General features: G+C 38.8%; 1 protein-coding gene across 1 annotated transcript; it reads right to left on the bottom strand.

Moving 5' to 3' along the window:
- Positions 1 to 307: 307 nt before the first annotated feature.
- Positions 308 to 15,510, bottom strand: loxl1 (lysyl oxidase-like 1). Its single transcript, XM_073853447.1, has 7 exons — positions 14,072 to 15,510; positions 9,899 to 10,007; positions 8,641 to 8,778; positions 6,711 to 6,867; positions 6,520 to 6,615; positions 3,009 to 3,124; positions 308 to 2,341 (listed from the first exon to the last, which is right to left on the bottom strand). Exons 1-7 carry the CDS (start codon positions 15,099 to 15,101, stop codon positions 2,335 to 2,337), a joined length of 1,653 nt encoding a protein of 550 aa, XP_073709548.1. The 5' UTR covers positions 15,102 to 15,510; the 3' UTR covers positions 308 to 2,334.
- Between the last annotated feature and the right edge of the window lie 1,089 nt (positions 15,511 to 16,599).

Below are 16,599 nucleotides of genomic sequence, written 5' to 3' on the forward strand. Positions count from 1 at the left end.
AAGATTACTTAAACTTAAATAAGACAAATAGGAATACAATATTATTTTAAATTATTGAATCATATTTAAGCAATTAATTGCAATTAAGGCTTGTTGAAAAAGTCAGATTTCTTTGGTTCCATTAAACCACACAAGACTCTCTGGAACATTGTCAAAGCTTGGATAACATGGATTATCAGGTTATTCAGAAATGTCTAGAGTCATTGCCAGCATGCTCTCAGTACAGGAAAAAAGGGGCATGGCGTTCCAAATACTGAGATGATTCATGTAAATGGTTCAATAAGTTCAACGAAAAGACTTTTGATAATATGATATACACTTTTGTCTTTATTTAAAGATTCAGTATAAACTTTACACAAATGTGGAACAACAGCACAAGGAGCTTGATTTGTGGTCTGATGTCTGCACCTGTCTTGGACACAATCTAGATATCAGCCAGCCACAGATTTACTAAAACAATGTTACGATAATCATTTATACAAGATATAAAAGAATACAATGTTCTGCATTTAATCCGGATCTTGATAATGGAAAACACTTCATCGTCTTGATCTATTTCCAGAAACGAGGTGGAGTCAATTACAGAATTGCTCACTACAGTAAGGAATTCATTTAGCTTTGTTAGATGAACATCACATGGAGACATTTCGACACACATTTCATTCGCATGAAATATCTCTGATGACAATAATGCAGCTAAGGTTTGTATATAATTAACCAAATGTGTATTAGCTATACTATACGCGTATGAGTCAGAACGTATGACGATAGAAGCTTGTAATGTAGCGTCCTTCATGTGTAGCATAATAGGGGAGTCTTACTCACTGCACGCTAAACTAAAAACGCCCACTAGTTTCTCATTCCGAGGTAGGTAAGGATGGTATTAAGATCAAGTTATGCAATGTTAGCTATGCAACAGTAGTATCATAGTTTTATATTTAACAAATCAAGGCATAATCTAGATTACAAAGAAATATGAATTCCTGGAATGTAAAACAGCAAGTACAGCATTTCCCTCCACACAGTACAAAAGAAAAGATGATATGAATACAATCAGATTAATTAAATAAATGCATTACTGTATCTAGCTAATGGCATGCATCAGTGGGTTAACAGTATCATATTAAGGAAATGTGACCTGTGGCATCTGACCAGTGTTGGCACATTACAAAATAATAGATAAGATACATTCCAACATGGACATCAACATTCACTCAGTAGAAGTATAGCTCGCAACAGATTTTCAAGCTTATCAAATTCCAAGCTCACCTAACTCAATTTGCCATACTGACACTGCAATATCCGCTTAAAGGGATAGTTTACCCAAAAATGAAAATTCTGTCATCTTTACTTACTCTCATGTTGTAAGAAAACTGTAGAAATGTCTTTGTTCTGATGAACGCAAAGAAAGATATTTCGAGGAATGTTTGTAAACCAATCAATATTATGGAAGTCAATGGGAATTGGTTACAAACATTCCTTAAAATCAGAACAAATAAAATTATACTGTTTCTAAGTACATTTTTGGATGAACTGTCTCTTTAAATAGTGACATCTGTATACACTGCATGTTTATAGCTTGCATTATTGGATTACTAATGGACTCATGTCCAGTATTCCAACCACATGTCAATTGAAGCGGATTAAATTTAAGACTATAATGCGTCATAAACTTAGTGCTTTTGCCTACTTTTGGATACAAGGCTTTTATTCAAAGTGCCTTCATCCAAAATCTATTTTCTAGGATTCCTTATTCTATCCCAAATGCATTTCTATGATTCCTTATTCCATCCTAAATCCACTTTTTAGGATTCCTTATATTTGACAGGTTGGTCATTCTCCAAGCTTTTTTACTTAGTATTGCACCTTGGTACAGAACTGTAAAGAGAAGAGAAGCTTGAAAAAAAGAAAAAAAAGCATTCCAGTTGTTTAGTCTTTAACAGTACAGTTGTATTTTATCCGAATCTGAATTACAGTTCGATAGTGCCATACCTGACCTCACCTGGATTCAAGCAATGTTTATATTAATTTCCAGATGTAACCACTTTAAAAATGTTTAGGAATTCAGAGTTCAGTGTGTGTATTTATAAGAAACGGGTTTAATGGGTTGTCTGAAAAATACACTGTAAAATCCTCATTGTGTCTTTGTGTGTGTGTGCTCATTCTTCTTGGCACAAACTGAACCCAAGTTCACAATGGACTCAAAGGACCGGAAAAGCACTTAAACGGGAACCAAGACAAATACAATAAACAATCACAAAAACACTATTCACATTGCAGTGGAACAGCGCTTTACTGGAAATGAATCCATGTTGAGCCGCCAGTCCTGGCAGATCATGACCTGCAGGAACAGAAAAATACTGTGATGCATAGGAGAAATAACTATTGTACTTTCAAGCTCATTGAAATATGCTGTTTAATTACACATTTAAATGTATGCATTTGGTAGATGCTTTTATCCAGTTGATGCGTTTTATCAATATTTGTGTTTCATGCTAATGCAATGCTCTACTAATTTCAGCCCAGTCTCACGAAATTTCGTTATATAGTCACGTATTTTTTAAATTATTTTTTCGTGCTATTATCACGAAATTTCGTGTTTTTTCGTGATCGTATAACGAATTCCTGTTTTCGTGTGATTATCACGTATTGGTTACTCAACTATTTTGTCCTATTTTCGTACCATTGTCGCTTCGGTTTAGGGTTAGATTTACATAAAATGACAAGCGACAATGGTTTAAAAATAGAAAAAAGCAGTTGAGTAACCAATACGTGATAATCACACGAAAACAGGAATTCGTTATACGATCACGAAAAAACACGAAATTTCGTGATAATAGCACGAAAAAAGAATAAAAAAAATACGCGAAAAAATATCACGAAACTTTGTGAGACTGGATAGACTAATTTAGCATGCAGGAATACTAAGCAGGGCAATGCTAAATGCACATTTTCCCTAAGTACACACAGCTAATGTTAGTACATGGCAACAATAAAAGTTTACTTACTGGGAGATTTTACAGTTTGATGTTTTGACGAAGCGTCCTGTGTAGTGGATATTGCATCGGACTACATTGTTAGTGAAGTCAGATTCATGCACCAAGTATTTGGGATTAACCTGGAGCTGGAATTTACAAAAGGAGAAGACAAATAAATTGGACATGATATTGAATAGCTGTCACAGAGTGCATTTAGATGCACAATTACTCTAAAAAAAAAAAAAAGGCTAGGTTGTTTTTTAACTAGGGCTGTCAAAAGATTAATCGCGATCACTGATCTATATAAATGACTGGATTGCGCATAGAGCGCTTAACGTAACAGCGTGAGGTGAAGCCAGCGCAGAGTTCGAGCCGCCATCTTGGTATACCCAACCGGCAGAGGGCATCATTGACTTCCATTCAAAATCATGTTTTAAATTCACCCGCTTTATAGCATATCAGTCACGCAAGATTATTTTTAGGATATGTGTACGTAAATTAACTGTTAATTCTGGTGTTATTTGCAATGTTTATGTTTTAATCGGGCAGGAAAATGGATTTATAAAAAACGTTCAGGTGAGTGTGTCTGCTGCGTTCTGTTAATAACACAGGTATAAATAAAGGTTTTTTTTTACATTAGGGTTTAGGTAACTTGTAAGTTTAGATACCATAAAACTAGCAAATTATTGCATGCACATACGGTACAAAGTATGATTATTTATTCAGATTTCAGAATGAGCACGTTTGTCATTAATACTAAATATGCTCCGGTCTGTCTGCTGATCTGTAATGAAGATGAATGTATAATAACTGATTAAAAACTAAAATGTACAACTTTCAGTAAATAACTATGTACATGCTTAGGACGTTTGTGTTGTAATAATGTACAGGGTAACTTCAGATATAAAAAAAGAAGACTAGTAAATGTCACGGTAGGGAATCCATTGTTTTCCTCCGTGTCATGTTTGTGTGTGTGTGTTGTTCACTTACCCTGCCATGTGCTCGTTAGAGCGATCCCTTTCACCTGTGTGTTGATTGTCTCGCTCCAGCTGTTCATCATTACATCATCTCCATAAAAACTCACCTGACTTTCTGGTCCCTGCCAGATTCTATTGTTTGCTCAGTCTCCGTGTTGCTTGGTTGGTCCCTGTGCTTTGGATTACGTGTTTCAGTTGGATGTGTATTGTCGTCGTCGTCTTCGTGTGGATGTTCCGTGTCAGCCTGGATTTCACCACTGTTCACCACTCCACCAACGTCGCACTCAAAACACCAACTTCCACCGTAGTCATCGTCACCATTGCCAACAACAACACCGGACTGGATTACTTCCGCATTTGACTTTGAATACTCTCTCTTTGTTTATATTTAATAAACATTGTTTCATTTTTACACCTGCGTTTGCTTCCGTCATTACAAGTCATTACAGTAAAGTGATGTTTTATCATTAAAATCTGATCGCGTCCATTGATTTAATAGAATGTTTGGGTATACCAACATGGCGGCGCGGTGGCTTTACAGTTGTGACGTCATGCGCAATCCAGTCATTTATATAGATCAGTGATCGGAAGGTTTTTTTTGCATAATATATGTGTGTGCAATTAATTTGTATATAGAAATACACACAATATAATATTATATATTTAAGCAAAATGTTACGCATGTATATATATTTTAATCTATATATGATATAAAATATATCAAAATCTAAATATATATACACACACAAATATACAAGGGGCCTGGGCCAATTGGGATCATGCATCTGCCAGGAAGATCGCCTGGACAGAAATATGGAAGTCAGAACCCGCTAGACTTAAGTTCCTGATTCAGTCGGTGTACGATGTCCTCCCAAGTCCATCTAACCTTTACACCTGGGGCCTAGCAGAAACAACAACATGACCTCTGTGCCCAGCTCATGGTTCCCTGGAGCACATCCTGAGTTGCTGCCCTAAAGCACTAGGAGAGGGGAGGTACACTTGGTGCCATAACCAGGTGAAGGTAGTAGCGGATACCATCTGCACCTCAATCCGGGAGTCTAAGCATTTAGTCCCAGCGCGTCACAACATCTCCTTTGTTAGGGCAGGGGAGAAACCTCAGGGAGAACGTAAGGAGCCAAGGCCCAATATTGGAAGTTGCATGCTGACCTTGGGAGGCAGTTAAAATTTCCAGAGCACATAGCAAGGACGTCACTGAGGCCAGACCTGGTCTTAACATCTGACTCAACAAAGCAAGTCGTGCTAGTGGAGCTTACTGTCCCCTGGGAGGACAGGATGGAGGAGGCTTTCGAAAGGAAGAAGGCCAAATATCTTGAGTTGGTTGAGGCGTGCAGAGGGAGTGGATGGAAGGCCCGCTGTGAGCCAATAGAAGTGGGCTGCAGGGGTTTTCTAAGTCAATCTGTGCATCAGGCATAGGCTCCTTGGCATTAGAGGGTTGCGTGAAAGAAGAGCCACTAAAAACATCAGTGAGGCTGCTGAAAAAGCCTCAATGTGGTTATGGATCAAAAGGGGAGAAGTATGTAGTAGCGTGCTGCTTGGACACAAACCGGGGCCTGATCAACCCCGTTTGGGTCGCCCAGGTGAAGTTGTATGAAGATCAAAGACCCGAAACACCCTATGACCTGGGTCCTTCACTGAAAATGTGTCGATGCTGCACATGGGTGTAGATATATATATAGAGTTTCGTTGCAAAACGAGATAACTCCGTTTTTTTAATTGTTCAGAAATCTCGTTTTTTGGTTGTGCATTCCAATTAATATCAATTCAACTGCAGTTGGTTTGTTTTGATTTAAACTGTAATAACTTAAAAAATACAGCTAAGTAGCACCATAAAACAAAATAATAACATAATAATAAACATGTTTTGACAAAAATGTAAAAAACGGAGTTTTGCAACGAAACTCTTTATATATATATATATATATATATATATATATTCAAAATAATTACATACAGTGCACACACATATATTATGCAAAAACAAACCTTTAATTTGTATGCGATTAATCTTTTGACAGCCCCATTTTAACCCGTGCTGGGTAAATATCGGACAGAACACACCGCTGAGTTAAAAAATGATCTAATGCTGGGTTGTTGTTACCCAACAATTTTTGTAATTTTTAACCCAGCGGTGTGTTCTGTCCAATATTTACCCAGAATGGGTTAAAAACAACCCAGCATTTTTTTTAGTTAACTTATCACAATTTCGTTACACATTCTTTGTTTACACGTTTCATTGTATAAATAAAAACACCCAAGGGGTATGCATAGATTTTTGCTAGTCACCCACAATACCCATATTTTAAGATTTACCCTTAAGAGTAAAAAAATAGCATTAATACATTGTGGTACATCAGCTATTGTGTTTTCTTTCTACACATGGTCAAACACTGAGAGAATAGCATCTGTTTGAAGAGACAGTGAGGCATGTCTGTATTTGTCTTATTAATGAGCACAGGATGTACCGTATGAAACAGAAGCATACCGAGCACCGACAATAAAATTCATAAGAACTGGACGGCATGTCTGGTGCAGCCGTATGTTACCTTCAGTATGTAGTTTCCTGGCTGAACATCTGTGATGTCAATCCATTGACAATCAATATCTGCATTGTATGTGTCATAGCAACCTGGGCTAAGACCCTGGAAAATCAAATCAAATGTAAATACACATTAACAAATGAAATATCTAAACAGGTATGAAAAAACAGAAACACGGTATGTCTGTGATACTGCACCTGGGTATGAGAAGTACAAGCGTATCGTTTTAGGTGGCCAAAGTCACAGGTGGTGTCCTCCAGACAAAAGCTCGCTTTGTGTCCCTCTGCCACCCTGCGGCCAGTGCTCACCTCTAAAAGGTCATAGTGACTGAACTCATCCATACTGTGGTAATGTCTGAGAGAGAGAGAGAGAGAGAGACAGAGAGAGAGAGAGAGAGGCACAATCTTACATTTTGATGTTGTGTGGGTGAGTCAAGTTCAAGCCCTGCTTATTCCCTCTTCATATTTCTTCTTTTTTTCCATCTTTTTTAATTTTCAGTATAGTTCTTTTTCAATGAACCAACAGTACTACACTCCACACTGATTTTCGTTACCTTCTGTTTGCTTTTTTGGCAAATACTCTTTCTTGGAAAGCTGTGGTAATACCTGAAGGACTGCGGCAGGAAAAACACAGGTACTTTCCACAGACAGGGAGAGAGTTCATATTTTCCACAGGGAAAGTATATTTCCCATAAGTTATGTCTGTTACTGCCAGCCATATTAAAATCCCATTTGATGAGGGGATGACAGACATTTTAAAGGCCTGTAGCTAAATCCCAAAAGTCTGAGCGAACTACATTTTGAATGACAGAGAACAGAACACACAGACGAATACTAACCACGGGGAATTTGGGGCAGCTAATCACTCAAGGCAACTTTTTTCTACCTGTATAACTGACACTTCTTTATTTCCCCAGGAGATGCAAGTTAGAAAACAATCAAACATAGAGAAGTGGGTTGGTAAGACAATTACAAACTCTGAAGTTACTACTTGCTTAGAGGACTTGCTGTCATCCCACAGTGAGCTTATTGTTTAACTGTACATTCTTGTAGCTCCAGATTTCACTCTCTTCCTGAAACGCACGGATTTGAAAAGCTCAGTGTCTCTGATTGGCCAGCTAATCTGTACGGTGTGATTGGCCGTGACGCTCCTTATTATGTTTGAAATATTTGATTGGTAACAGGAGTTAACTTACAGGTTGTGAGTCCGAAGCGGGAGGAATTATGATAATGTTGGTCTTCTCTGCATCACCAATCCCAGGAAGTAAACTGTTGCCTACAATCCGTGTGTTTGTTGTAGTCCAAAAAAAGAGATTTACGTTGGAAACAATAACTCGCTTCATCGTTTACTTTGGGGTTTGTACGTTTTGCTTATTGTTAACATGTAATACACACTTACACACCAAAGTAAATGTAAAAACGTGAATCAGACCATGGGTGCTCTTTAAATGCTTTGGTGTGCACGCCCATAGATATGTATAAAGGCTAGATGTGTAACGTCATCAACTGGCGGCCATCTTACCACAGGCAACTCACTCATAGCATTGTGTTTTAATGGTACAGGTACTTTTAAATGACCATAACTTGCTCAATTTTCTAACAATTTTCAAACTGTTTGGTTTCTTACAAATGTTATTAACGTGACTATAATTCTGCATGCTTTAACATGTTTCATGAAATATATATATTGTTTTGTATAAGTATGCAGTGTCATAGGAACATCTTTGACATTTATAACAAACCAAACCATTTGAAAATTGGTAGAAAATTAAGCAAGTTATGGTCATTTAAAAGTACCTGGACCATGCGAGCTGCCTGTGGGAAGCTGACCGCCCAAATATGGACGTTCCACTCAATTGTCCAGCAGTGCGGGCGAGACATTTAGCCTTTATACATATTTATGTGCACGCCCCCTTATGGTTATACATAGCTTCTTTAGCACATAAAGTGGTTCCCCTATGAGACAGTGAACCACTTTAAGTGCTATTAGGAAGATTTTGGGGTCATTTATTTACATTGTCTATTAATCATTTTAGATTTTTGGACCACACACACAATATATAGATTTGTCATAATTTCCTTATTATTTCTTTGACTCTAAATCTAAGTCTTGCGATCTGTAACTTACTGGTGACAGCTGTGCCATTCCCAGGTATGTCGAGGTCGGTTAGGCATAAAATCAGCCGTTCCTTGGTTTTTCACCCTCTGAGGGAACCGCAGAAGAACCCTGACATCATAGTCTTTGGTCTCAGGACTATAAGCGGAGCTGTGAAGAGGGAAAGGGTTAATGAAGTAATGAACTATTGAGTAATAAAACACTTTGTATAAATATATCAAATAACAGCAGGCTTAATATGTATATGACAAGACACCACCCATATTTTTACAGTATACATGCACTTGCTGTTTTCTCCACCAAATACTTCCTTTTCATTGGTTGTTTAAAACTGATATTGGATGGTGTGGTGTAAACAATTCTGAAATTGTTGTACGTAAAATAAGTGTTAAGCCCTATTCGGACGGGATTAGTTTTACAGGGGGACCTCTGAGAAAATCGTGCTTCTCAGAGGTCCTCTGTGTTTTTAATCCCGTCCGAATCGGCCATGTCTGTGTTTCAGAGTAAATTTCAGAGCAATTTTTCTACTGTTTTTCGCCGAACTCAGAGGTCCTCTGAGAAATTTCATCCCGTCCGGATGCAAATGTCTGTGTTTGCCCGCAATATCTTTTAAACACATTTAGTGTTTTGGCCAACGTGATCTGCCGTAAGGTCTTACTAACGCGCATATATTTTACTTCCTGAGTCCTATTCATTCAGATATGGATGTTTTTTCCCATTTGGCGAAATAAAATAATTAAATCAACACGAGCTGAATATCAAACACCGTTAAGACTGACCACTTTAATATGTAGATAGTAAATTTTTATTAATCATTATTTCTTCATTTCTTTGGGTTTATTATAGGCAGTGAGTTATATAAAACATGTAGGCTAACACTACTTAAGTAGGATTTGTATATTTTATTTTGATTTGTTAAAATTAAATTAATAAATTACATGTTCTGTAATAATTTTACATTTAAAGCTAAATATTACACATTACAAACACGCGTATCCAGAGCACGTGATCTTCTTCAACGCCCAAATGCATGAAACAGACACTCCCATCTCTGGAATAGCCGGGTGAATTTGAATCCCGTCTGAATCTGTACATAAAATCACAGACGTCCTGGGTGACACGTTGAAACTCAAACTTCGTTTGGAAATCTAATCCCATCCGAATAGTGCTTTAGAGTTATGTTGTGTAAACTTCAACCTGTCCAGCTTTCTTTTACCATTTAATACATAGCACAAATAGCAGAAAACCGCCTAGAGTTGACAATTCTCACCTGGCCAAACATTTCTCCTCTGCAGCACAGCGTAATGAGTACATGTGGGCTCTTTGAATGTATGTTGAGGCTTGGACATAGTTCGGGTCAGGAACCAGGTCAGGCAAACCTACAGAAAAAGAAGTCCTTAGAGTCACATTCCACAACCAGATGCTGAAACACACATCATTAAATTACCTTGTTGACACAAAAAGTTTAAACCAACCTAGACTTGAAGACCAACCTACAGTAAGTGTTAAAGCTGGTCTTGATGCTTGTGACACAAGTTGGTTTCAGTTAGTTTGGCCAAACTGTCACACAAGTGCTCAAAAGCAATCCTCTAAAACCAATATGGAAGTCCAGTTATACTGTAACCTGCATAGACTGATTTAGGACGTTTTTTTAGGGTGGGTAATCACAAGGTCAGTACTCAAAACATGCTGTCTTATGGACAATTGTCTTTTTTATGTCATACTGTTCTGCCGTTACACACTTTTCATAGTTAAAGTTAAATATTTGGAAGTGGATCCAAATACTGTAAGCATGCCTTTGAAAAATACGCAGGAGACGAAGAGGCTTTTTGATGAGGTAATGCTGTAGCCTCGCAGTATAATAGATCAAATGTTGCTTTTCATCTGGTTTCAAGATCACGCAAAAATAAGAAAAACAACAAAGTATTGCACGTAGCTGCAAGAGTACAAAAGATGAAGGAGGGGTGACTGAGAAATAAAAATGATCTCACTTCCCTGCTGAATCTACACTGGGCCTGCAACCAACTCTGTTTAAAACAGATAAATAAAAAAAGAAAAATAGAGCTAGCTGAGACAGCTAATGTTTATAAAACGTTTAGCAAAACTGGCATCTTGTGTCCTTTTTTGGACATTACCAGTTCTTCAGAGGGAAGACAATTCAGTTTAGAAATCTGGTTTTCAGCTTTGCATGTGGTGTCTTTCAAAACAACTGCGTATAGGGAGGAGATCAAATCTTGGTTATGCTGAAGGCATGCTTGGAGTTTCACCCTATTAAACATGACAGCACTGGTCAGTGTGCCCTCATTTCAGCCATTATTGTAGCACTACTCCACTAAAATGTTGGTTACTTTCAGTGTGTACGTTGGCGTCTGTGTTTCTGTGTACACATCCGATTGGCCAGATCTGTCTGAGGTAGACTTAGCTGTTGTAAGAGAGTGTGAAAGGCTGTGGTTTTCCAGCTGAGGATTCTTTACACAATCTACACTTTGTTTCCCTGGCAGCCTTCACTATACTAAGGAGGCTTTCACACTGGGCACGTACGTTTTCTGTGGTCCGATTCCAAGGGTGATTGTTTTTGGCACCCCCGCAGTGTTGTTGATCTGGTTTCACACTCGGTTTTATTTAGTGTCATCATCAACATGCAGGGAGAACACAAACACAACCCACAATTTTTTATGTTTTTAATAGGTGTTTTACGACAACTGCATAATGTGCCTTGCATGTGTAATTCATCAGATTTTTAAGGGAAGGTAGCTCTATGATGTCACATTGGCTGAAATGCATTTGCTGGTTACCTTCAAAGAGTGCGCGCCTGAGTCAGAGTTAAATTGCGCCACAGTTCCAGTGCAACCAAAACTCAGACCACCACCCCCAGGTTAAAAAGAAGTACACTTCAATAATGTACTTAAAGTGCTCTATTTTGCACACTAGTTTTGTACCTAATATACAAAAAATATTTTTTGGTACTTTTTAAGTATACTTTTCTGTTTTTTTTTAGACACCATAAATATGAAAGGGTGTGTGTCAGGGTTCAGGAAATGTCTCTTATTTTTTAAATCCCAATGTTGACAGGTATGATTTAGGTAGCACTTGTAGTAAACTCGAACCCATCCCAATAAATTTTTAAAGGGGACATATCATGAAAATTTTGCTATAATATACTTGCTATAATTGGGTCACGAGCACATTCTATTAAGTGATTTGCTCGCAGCACCCAAGAAGCCCCCTAGTGAGGAGCAGAGAGTTCGGTCAGAGTTGTGCAAATCACTCCACCCAAGTAGCAGTGCTTCGCCTTCTGAGAATATAGTTCCCAGTATGTATACTGTTAAAAGATGGCTGTGTCTCATATGACCTTGTTATTTGTACACGATGTGACTATACAAATCACAACACATAAATAGAAAAATGTTTGTCTTATTTTGTCACTTATTGGGAGCAGTATGCTAGCTGAAGCTATTTACTTCCAGTCTTTGTGCTAAGCTAAACTAGCGGGGGCTGCGTCAGACAGAGTTACAGCACGCACGGAGAGGATAAAGGTATGTATGGACTTATCTAACTCTGGGGGATACGATTTTTAAGCTAAATTCCCAAAATCTGGGCATGCTCCTTTAATACAGAACTGTGAAATAGTATGCCATCACTGATATTTATGTTTATACTGATACAATGCTTATACAAATCTTAGTACTGTCCTTAAAACACTTCTAACAAATTGGCATGTTCCAGAAGCTCACCTCCTTAAAGACAATTGTTTATTAATATAGACATCATTGCACTGGTAAGATTCTACTAGTGACGTTTCAAAAAGCACATCCGTCCATCATTAATAAAGTCCAGTGGACTATAGTGGAGTAATAAATGTCTTCTGAAGTTAAATGAAATTATGAGAAAAAAACAATTCATATTTTTGAGCATATTTAGAAAATAATATGTTTCATATCTCTGAAAACATACAGATCAGTGGGTTAAGTTCACATGTGTGGCGGCATACCGATAATGTTGAATCTCATTTGCTTTTGCATGTCTACTTTGGCTGAGTCATTTAATGTATGTTTTATTTATAGTTCATGATAGGCTGAAATCTGTAGAGAATTTACATTTCTACAGGCTAGAGCTCAGATTCCAACTGGTACATGCCAGTGATTGCATCATTTCTGGTACATTTTTCCGTGTGTACCTTCCAGTGAACTGAGCTTCCCCCCTCTCCTTTTGCCTTACAGTATGTCTGCATTTGATAAACTGAGGGGGTTAGTCATGCATGAAGTAAGTCAAGCACGAGACAAAGAGCATTTCACGTTACAAAATGAGGCTGCACACTTGGCAATGGCTAGCAATGTCCCTAAGGCTCTAAACACACACACCTCTTCACACCCTCACACTCTTTCACGCACACATTTGAACATATGCACACTCAAACACTTTAATTTTGGGAGCTAGAAAAATATTTTCTGTTTCCTGAGCCAATGAACCCCATGTGTGTTGGAAACTTTCCATCTTCCCACTACACAAACTTGCATTGCAGTAACACCCTGAAATCCCCCACGCACTCCTTATGTTCCTATATGCTTACTACAGTCAAGTTGCTTAAGCCCTTCACCCCACCCTGTGTGGCAAATACTGGAATCATTCACCCCTTATCCCCTGCAGTAAAGTCATCACCAAAACCAGAACCAACTCTCCAAACAATGGACACTCTTTGTGCAGAATGAATATACATAGGCACTACGCAAAAAACTGACTACCACAGGCCTGCACACTTGAACACATTTCACAACACCTGGTTTCAATAACGCCAGCTCTAAAAAAGATGAACTGAACTCTTTTGATTGTAAGTTGAAACATGAAGGAAATGAAGATGGGAAGAAATGATGTTGGGATGAGTTTAGATCTTATATGCGAGAGTGATTCTTACAGCCTCAAACATAATACATGTTACCAGCTGCTTAAGCAAATAGCTTTTTGTGCAGTTTGAATCCCTTGCGTTTGCATTTGTCAAATCTAAAGAGGTTGCAACTGCCAGAAAACACAAAGAGATGGCAAAAGAACTACATTTTTTAGATGACTTTCTTTTTTCTTACTTCCTTTCCTTCAAACGAGGCCGAAAGAAGCTGCTCATGTGCACATACTTCCCGAAATCTCCAGTTGTGTAAGAGCATAAGTATCCAATGCAGTTCCTCTGTGATTAACTTTATCAAGCGTAGCATTAATTAAGTGGTGAGCTGAAGTTTTGTCAGTCTGGTGCAGTAATAAAATGAAGTAGTTCAACACAGACTGCAGTACCAGCACATAGGGCATGAGGAACAGCAAAAGACAATATAAAAAGTGACCCCTCTGGTTTTTAGTGTGTGACAATACCCATTTAATAAACTAAAAATGGGCATGTACAAAAAGGAATACAGATTTTGTATTGTATGTTTGTGTATGAAGTAGAAATACATCATACCTCTTTGCTGAGGACGGTGAACATTGCCTACATTGATGTTGGTGCTCTCTGCATTGTTGGAGGCGAGAGGGTTTCGAGGAGCAGGTTGCAAGAATGGAGGCTGCGGCTGTGGCCTTCCGAAAGGCGGGAACTGCTCGTACTGAGGACTTTGCACTGCAGGCTGGAATGGTGCTGACCCGAAACTGCTCGATGCACCATTAGAGACAGGTGCAGCAACATTACTCGAGCCTCTTGAGTCTTCATTGAACAAACTGTGGGTATATCTGTGGTCCAATCCATCTGCGACAGGTGGCTGTGCAGGTTGGGGAGGAACAGCAGGGTATGGCTGTTCATAAGGGAGAATGTAGCGATACCTGTCATCAGATACGGGACCCCCTCCATTATAGCTACCTCCTCCAAAACTACCAGTTTGGTATCCACCCCCTCCATATCCTCCTCCAGTGAAGCCACCACCAGTGCCGGTGGAATACCCTGTTCCAAGGAAGGGAGGTTCATTTGATCTGTCCGAAATTGGGTCATAGGGAGCACCATAAGAAGGCTGTTGAGGGACTGGATACTGTGAATAAGATGGGGCATTGAAGGATGAAGACGATGAGGAGGATGATGATCCAGAGGATGGTCTGAAACGAGTGTTAGTAGATGACTGTAAGCGGCTTGTTTCACCTGTCCCAACAGCGCCTTGACGCCAGTTATTAGGCACTTGCCCAAATCCAAAGGGATGTCTGGCTTGTCCTCTCACAGTATCGGAGCTTCCTCTAGAAGGTGCTTGCCTGCGTACATTTCCACCTTGTGATCTACGGTTAGGAGAATCAGCCAAAAGCACCCTGGGGTTCCTGTCTCGCTCTTGAGCACGAGCTGGGACATATTCAGACCCGCTATTGAGCAGACTGTATAAACGTCCATTATTCTCCCATTGAATCATCTGTCTCCATGGGTTTGAGTCGTCAGTTTGAGACTGTTGTTGAGGTTGAGACTGACCTCCAGCGATTCCAATCAACATCCACCATGTTATGAAAACTACCTGTAGCATCTTGACAAGATTTGCATGGAATACTTCAAATTGACACGTTGAATAGGCTGGACAGTGATGAAACTGTAAGTAGGTCCTTTGATCCAGCAGGTTAGAGAAGGTTAGGTAGGTGAACTACAGTGTCCATGTGGAAACCATACTACATGCAGTAAAGAAACTTCGTCCCTGGTTTGGTATGTGGTGCAGGCATGTCATTGAAGAAGGCAGATTATTTCTGAGGCCCCAGGGCAGACAGCAGTATAAAACACCTTCTTCTTCCTTACTGTCTGGATGTTGAGCTGTTGTCAGTGGACTGAGCATTGCTCTCTCAGGACACGACTGTTGCTCTGCTCTCCACTTCTGTATTTGCCTCTGACTGCTTACAATGGTCTGTGAAAAAATGTTCTGATCTCACCCCTCCTCTCTCTCTCTCTCTCTCTCTCTCTCTCTCTCTCTCTCTCTCTCTCTCTCTCTCTCTCTTTCTTTCTCCCTCACTCTCTCTCTCACACACACACATACTCAGCCTAACATGCTTTTTTATCCCAGTGAGATCCCACATGGCCCTAGTGCTCGAGCTGTTTCCTAAACTACAGCAATGCCAGATCTTTACACATGCTTCCAGAGTCAACATCACCATCTGTGAAGGCACTTGAATATCTTGGGTACCTGCATGCGCTGACTTCCTTTGATGATCCTGGACGAGCAGGGATATCTGGTGCATGGCCTAGGTTGACCAACCCATGTGCTCTGGGAGCTGGGTTTATTTGTGTCATGTTTTTTTTTGCACCCATCATCATTCAGTAAGCATAAAGAGGAAAGATTTAGATGACAGGAAATTCAAGTTATCCACATGATGAAGAGGCCACAAAATTCAGAAAATGGAACAAGCAGTTCCATTTTAAAGCAATTTCCTTTCCTGTAAACAAAGATATGAATACAAAATGGCAGATTTAAAGTGATTAATAACAAATAAAACAATATGAATACTACAAGCTTTATTTGAATGCTCAGAGGGAGCCCTAAATCAGTTATGCATTTGTATTTGAAAATGATAAAGAACTAATTCCACAAGTATTACATTGTAATATGTTAGTTATGATGCAGTATTATATTCAATCCAAATAATAGTGAAGCTGCTATCTTAACTACATTTATTTTATTGGTATGACAGTAGCAGACTGTAGATTTTCCAGTAACAAGTGAACGTTGTAGCATCGCTGTTTATGTAACACTATTTTATATACTGTATCTAGCTTTGAGCCTTTTTGACCGGTGTGCATTTAACAACTAAGTTTGCATTCTAAGCATGTTGACAGACATGAATGTGTATTACTTTCACAAGATTTATTAACTATTTTGTCATGTTTTATGTGTTATTTGTAATGTTTTTACTGTGATGTTGATACCTTGGTTGTTATTATGGGCTATAAGCTCGCTGAGGCAATTTCATTGTAACTAAGTTGGCTTGGCAGTAAAATATTGAATCTAAGGTACAGTAATGAAACTGGTTGTTAAAGGA

The sequence above is a fragment of the Misgurnus anguillicaudatus genome, chromosome 15 (genome assembly GCF_027580225.2).
Source record: "Misgurnus anguillicaudatus chromosome 15, ASM2758022v2, whole genome shotgun sequence".
Classification (NCBI taxonomy): Eukaryota; Metazoa; Chordata; class Actinopteri; order Cypriniformes; family Cobitidae; genus Misgurnus; species Misgurnus anguillicaudatus.

Excerpts from the sequence above, each read along its gene's own strand:
- loxl1 (XM_073853447.1), bottom strand. The coding sequence starts at position 15,101 with ATGCTACAGGTAGTTTTCATAACATGGTGGATGTTGATTGGAATCGCT. Across the intron at positions 10,008-14,071 it reads TCACCGTCCTCAGCAAAGAG|GTTTGCCTGACCTGGTTCCT; the intron begins GTATGATGTATT and ends CTTTTTCTGTAG. Across the intron at positions 8,779-9,898 it reads GAGGAGAAATGTTTGGCCAG|CTCCGCTTATAGTCCTGAGA; the intron begins GTGAGAATTGTC and ends CCCTCTTCACAG.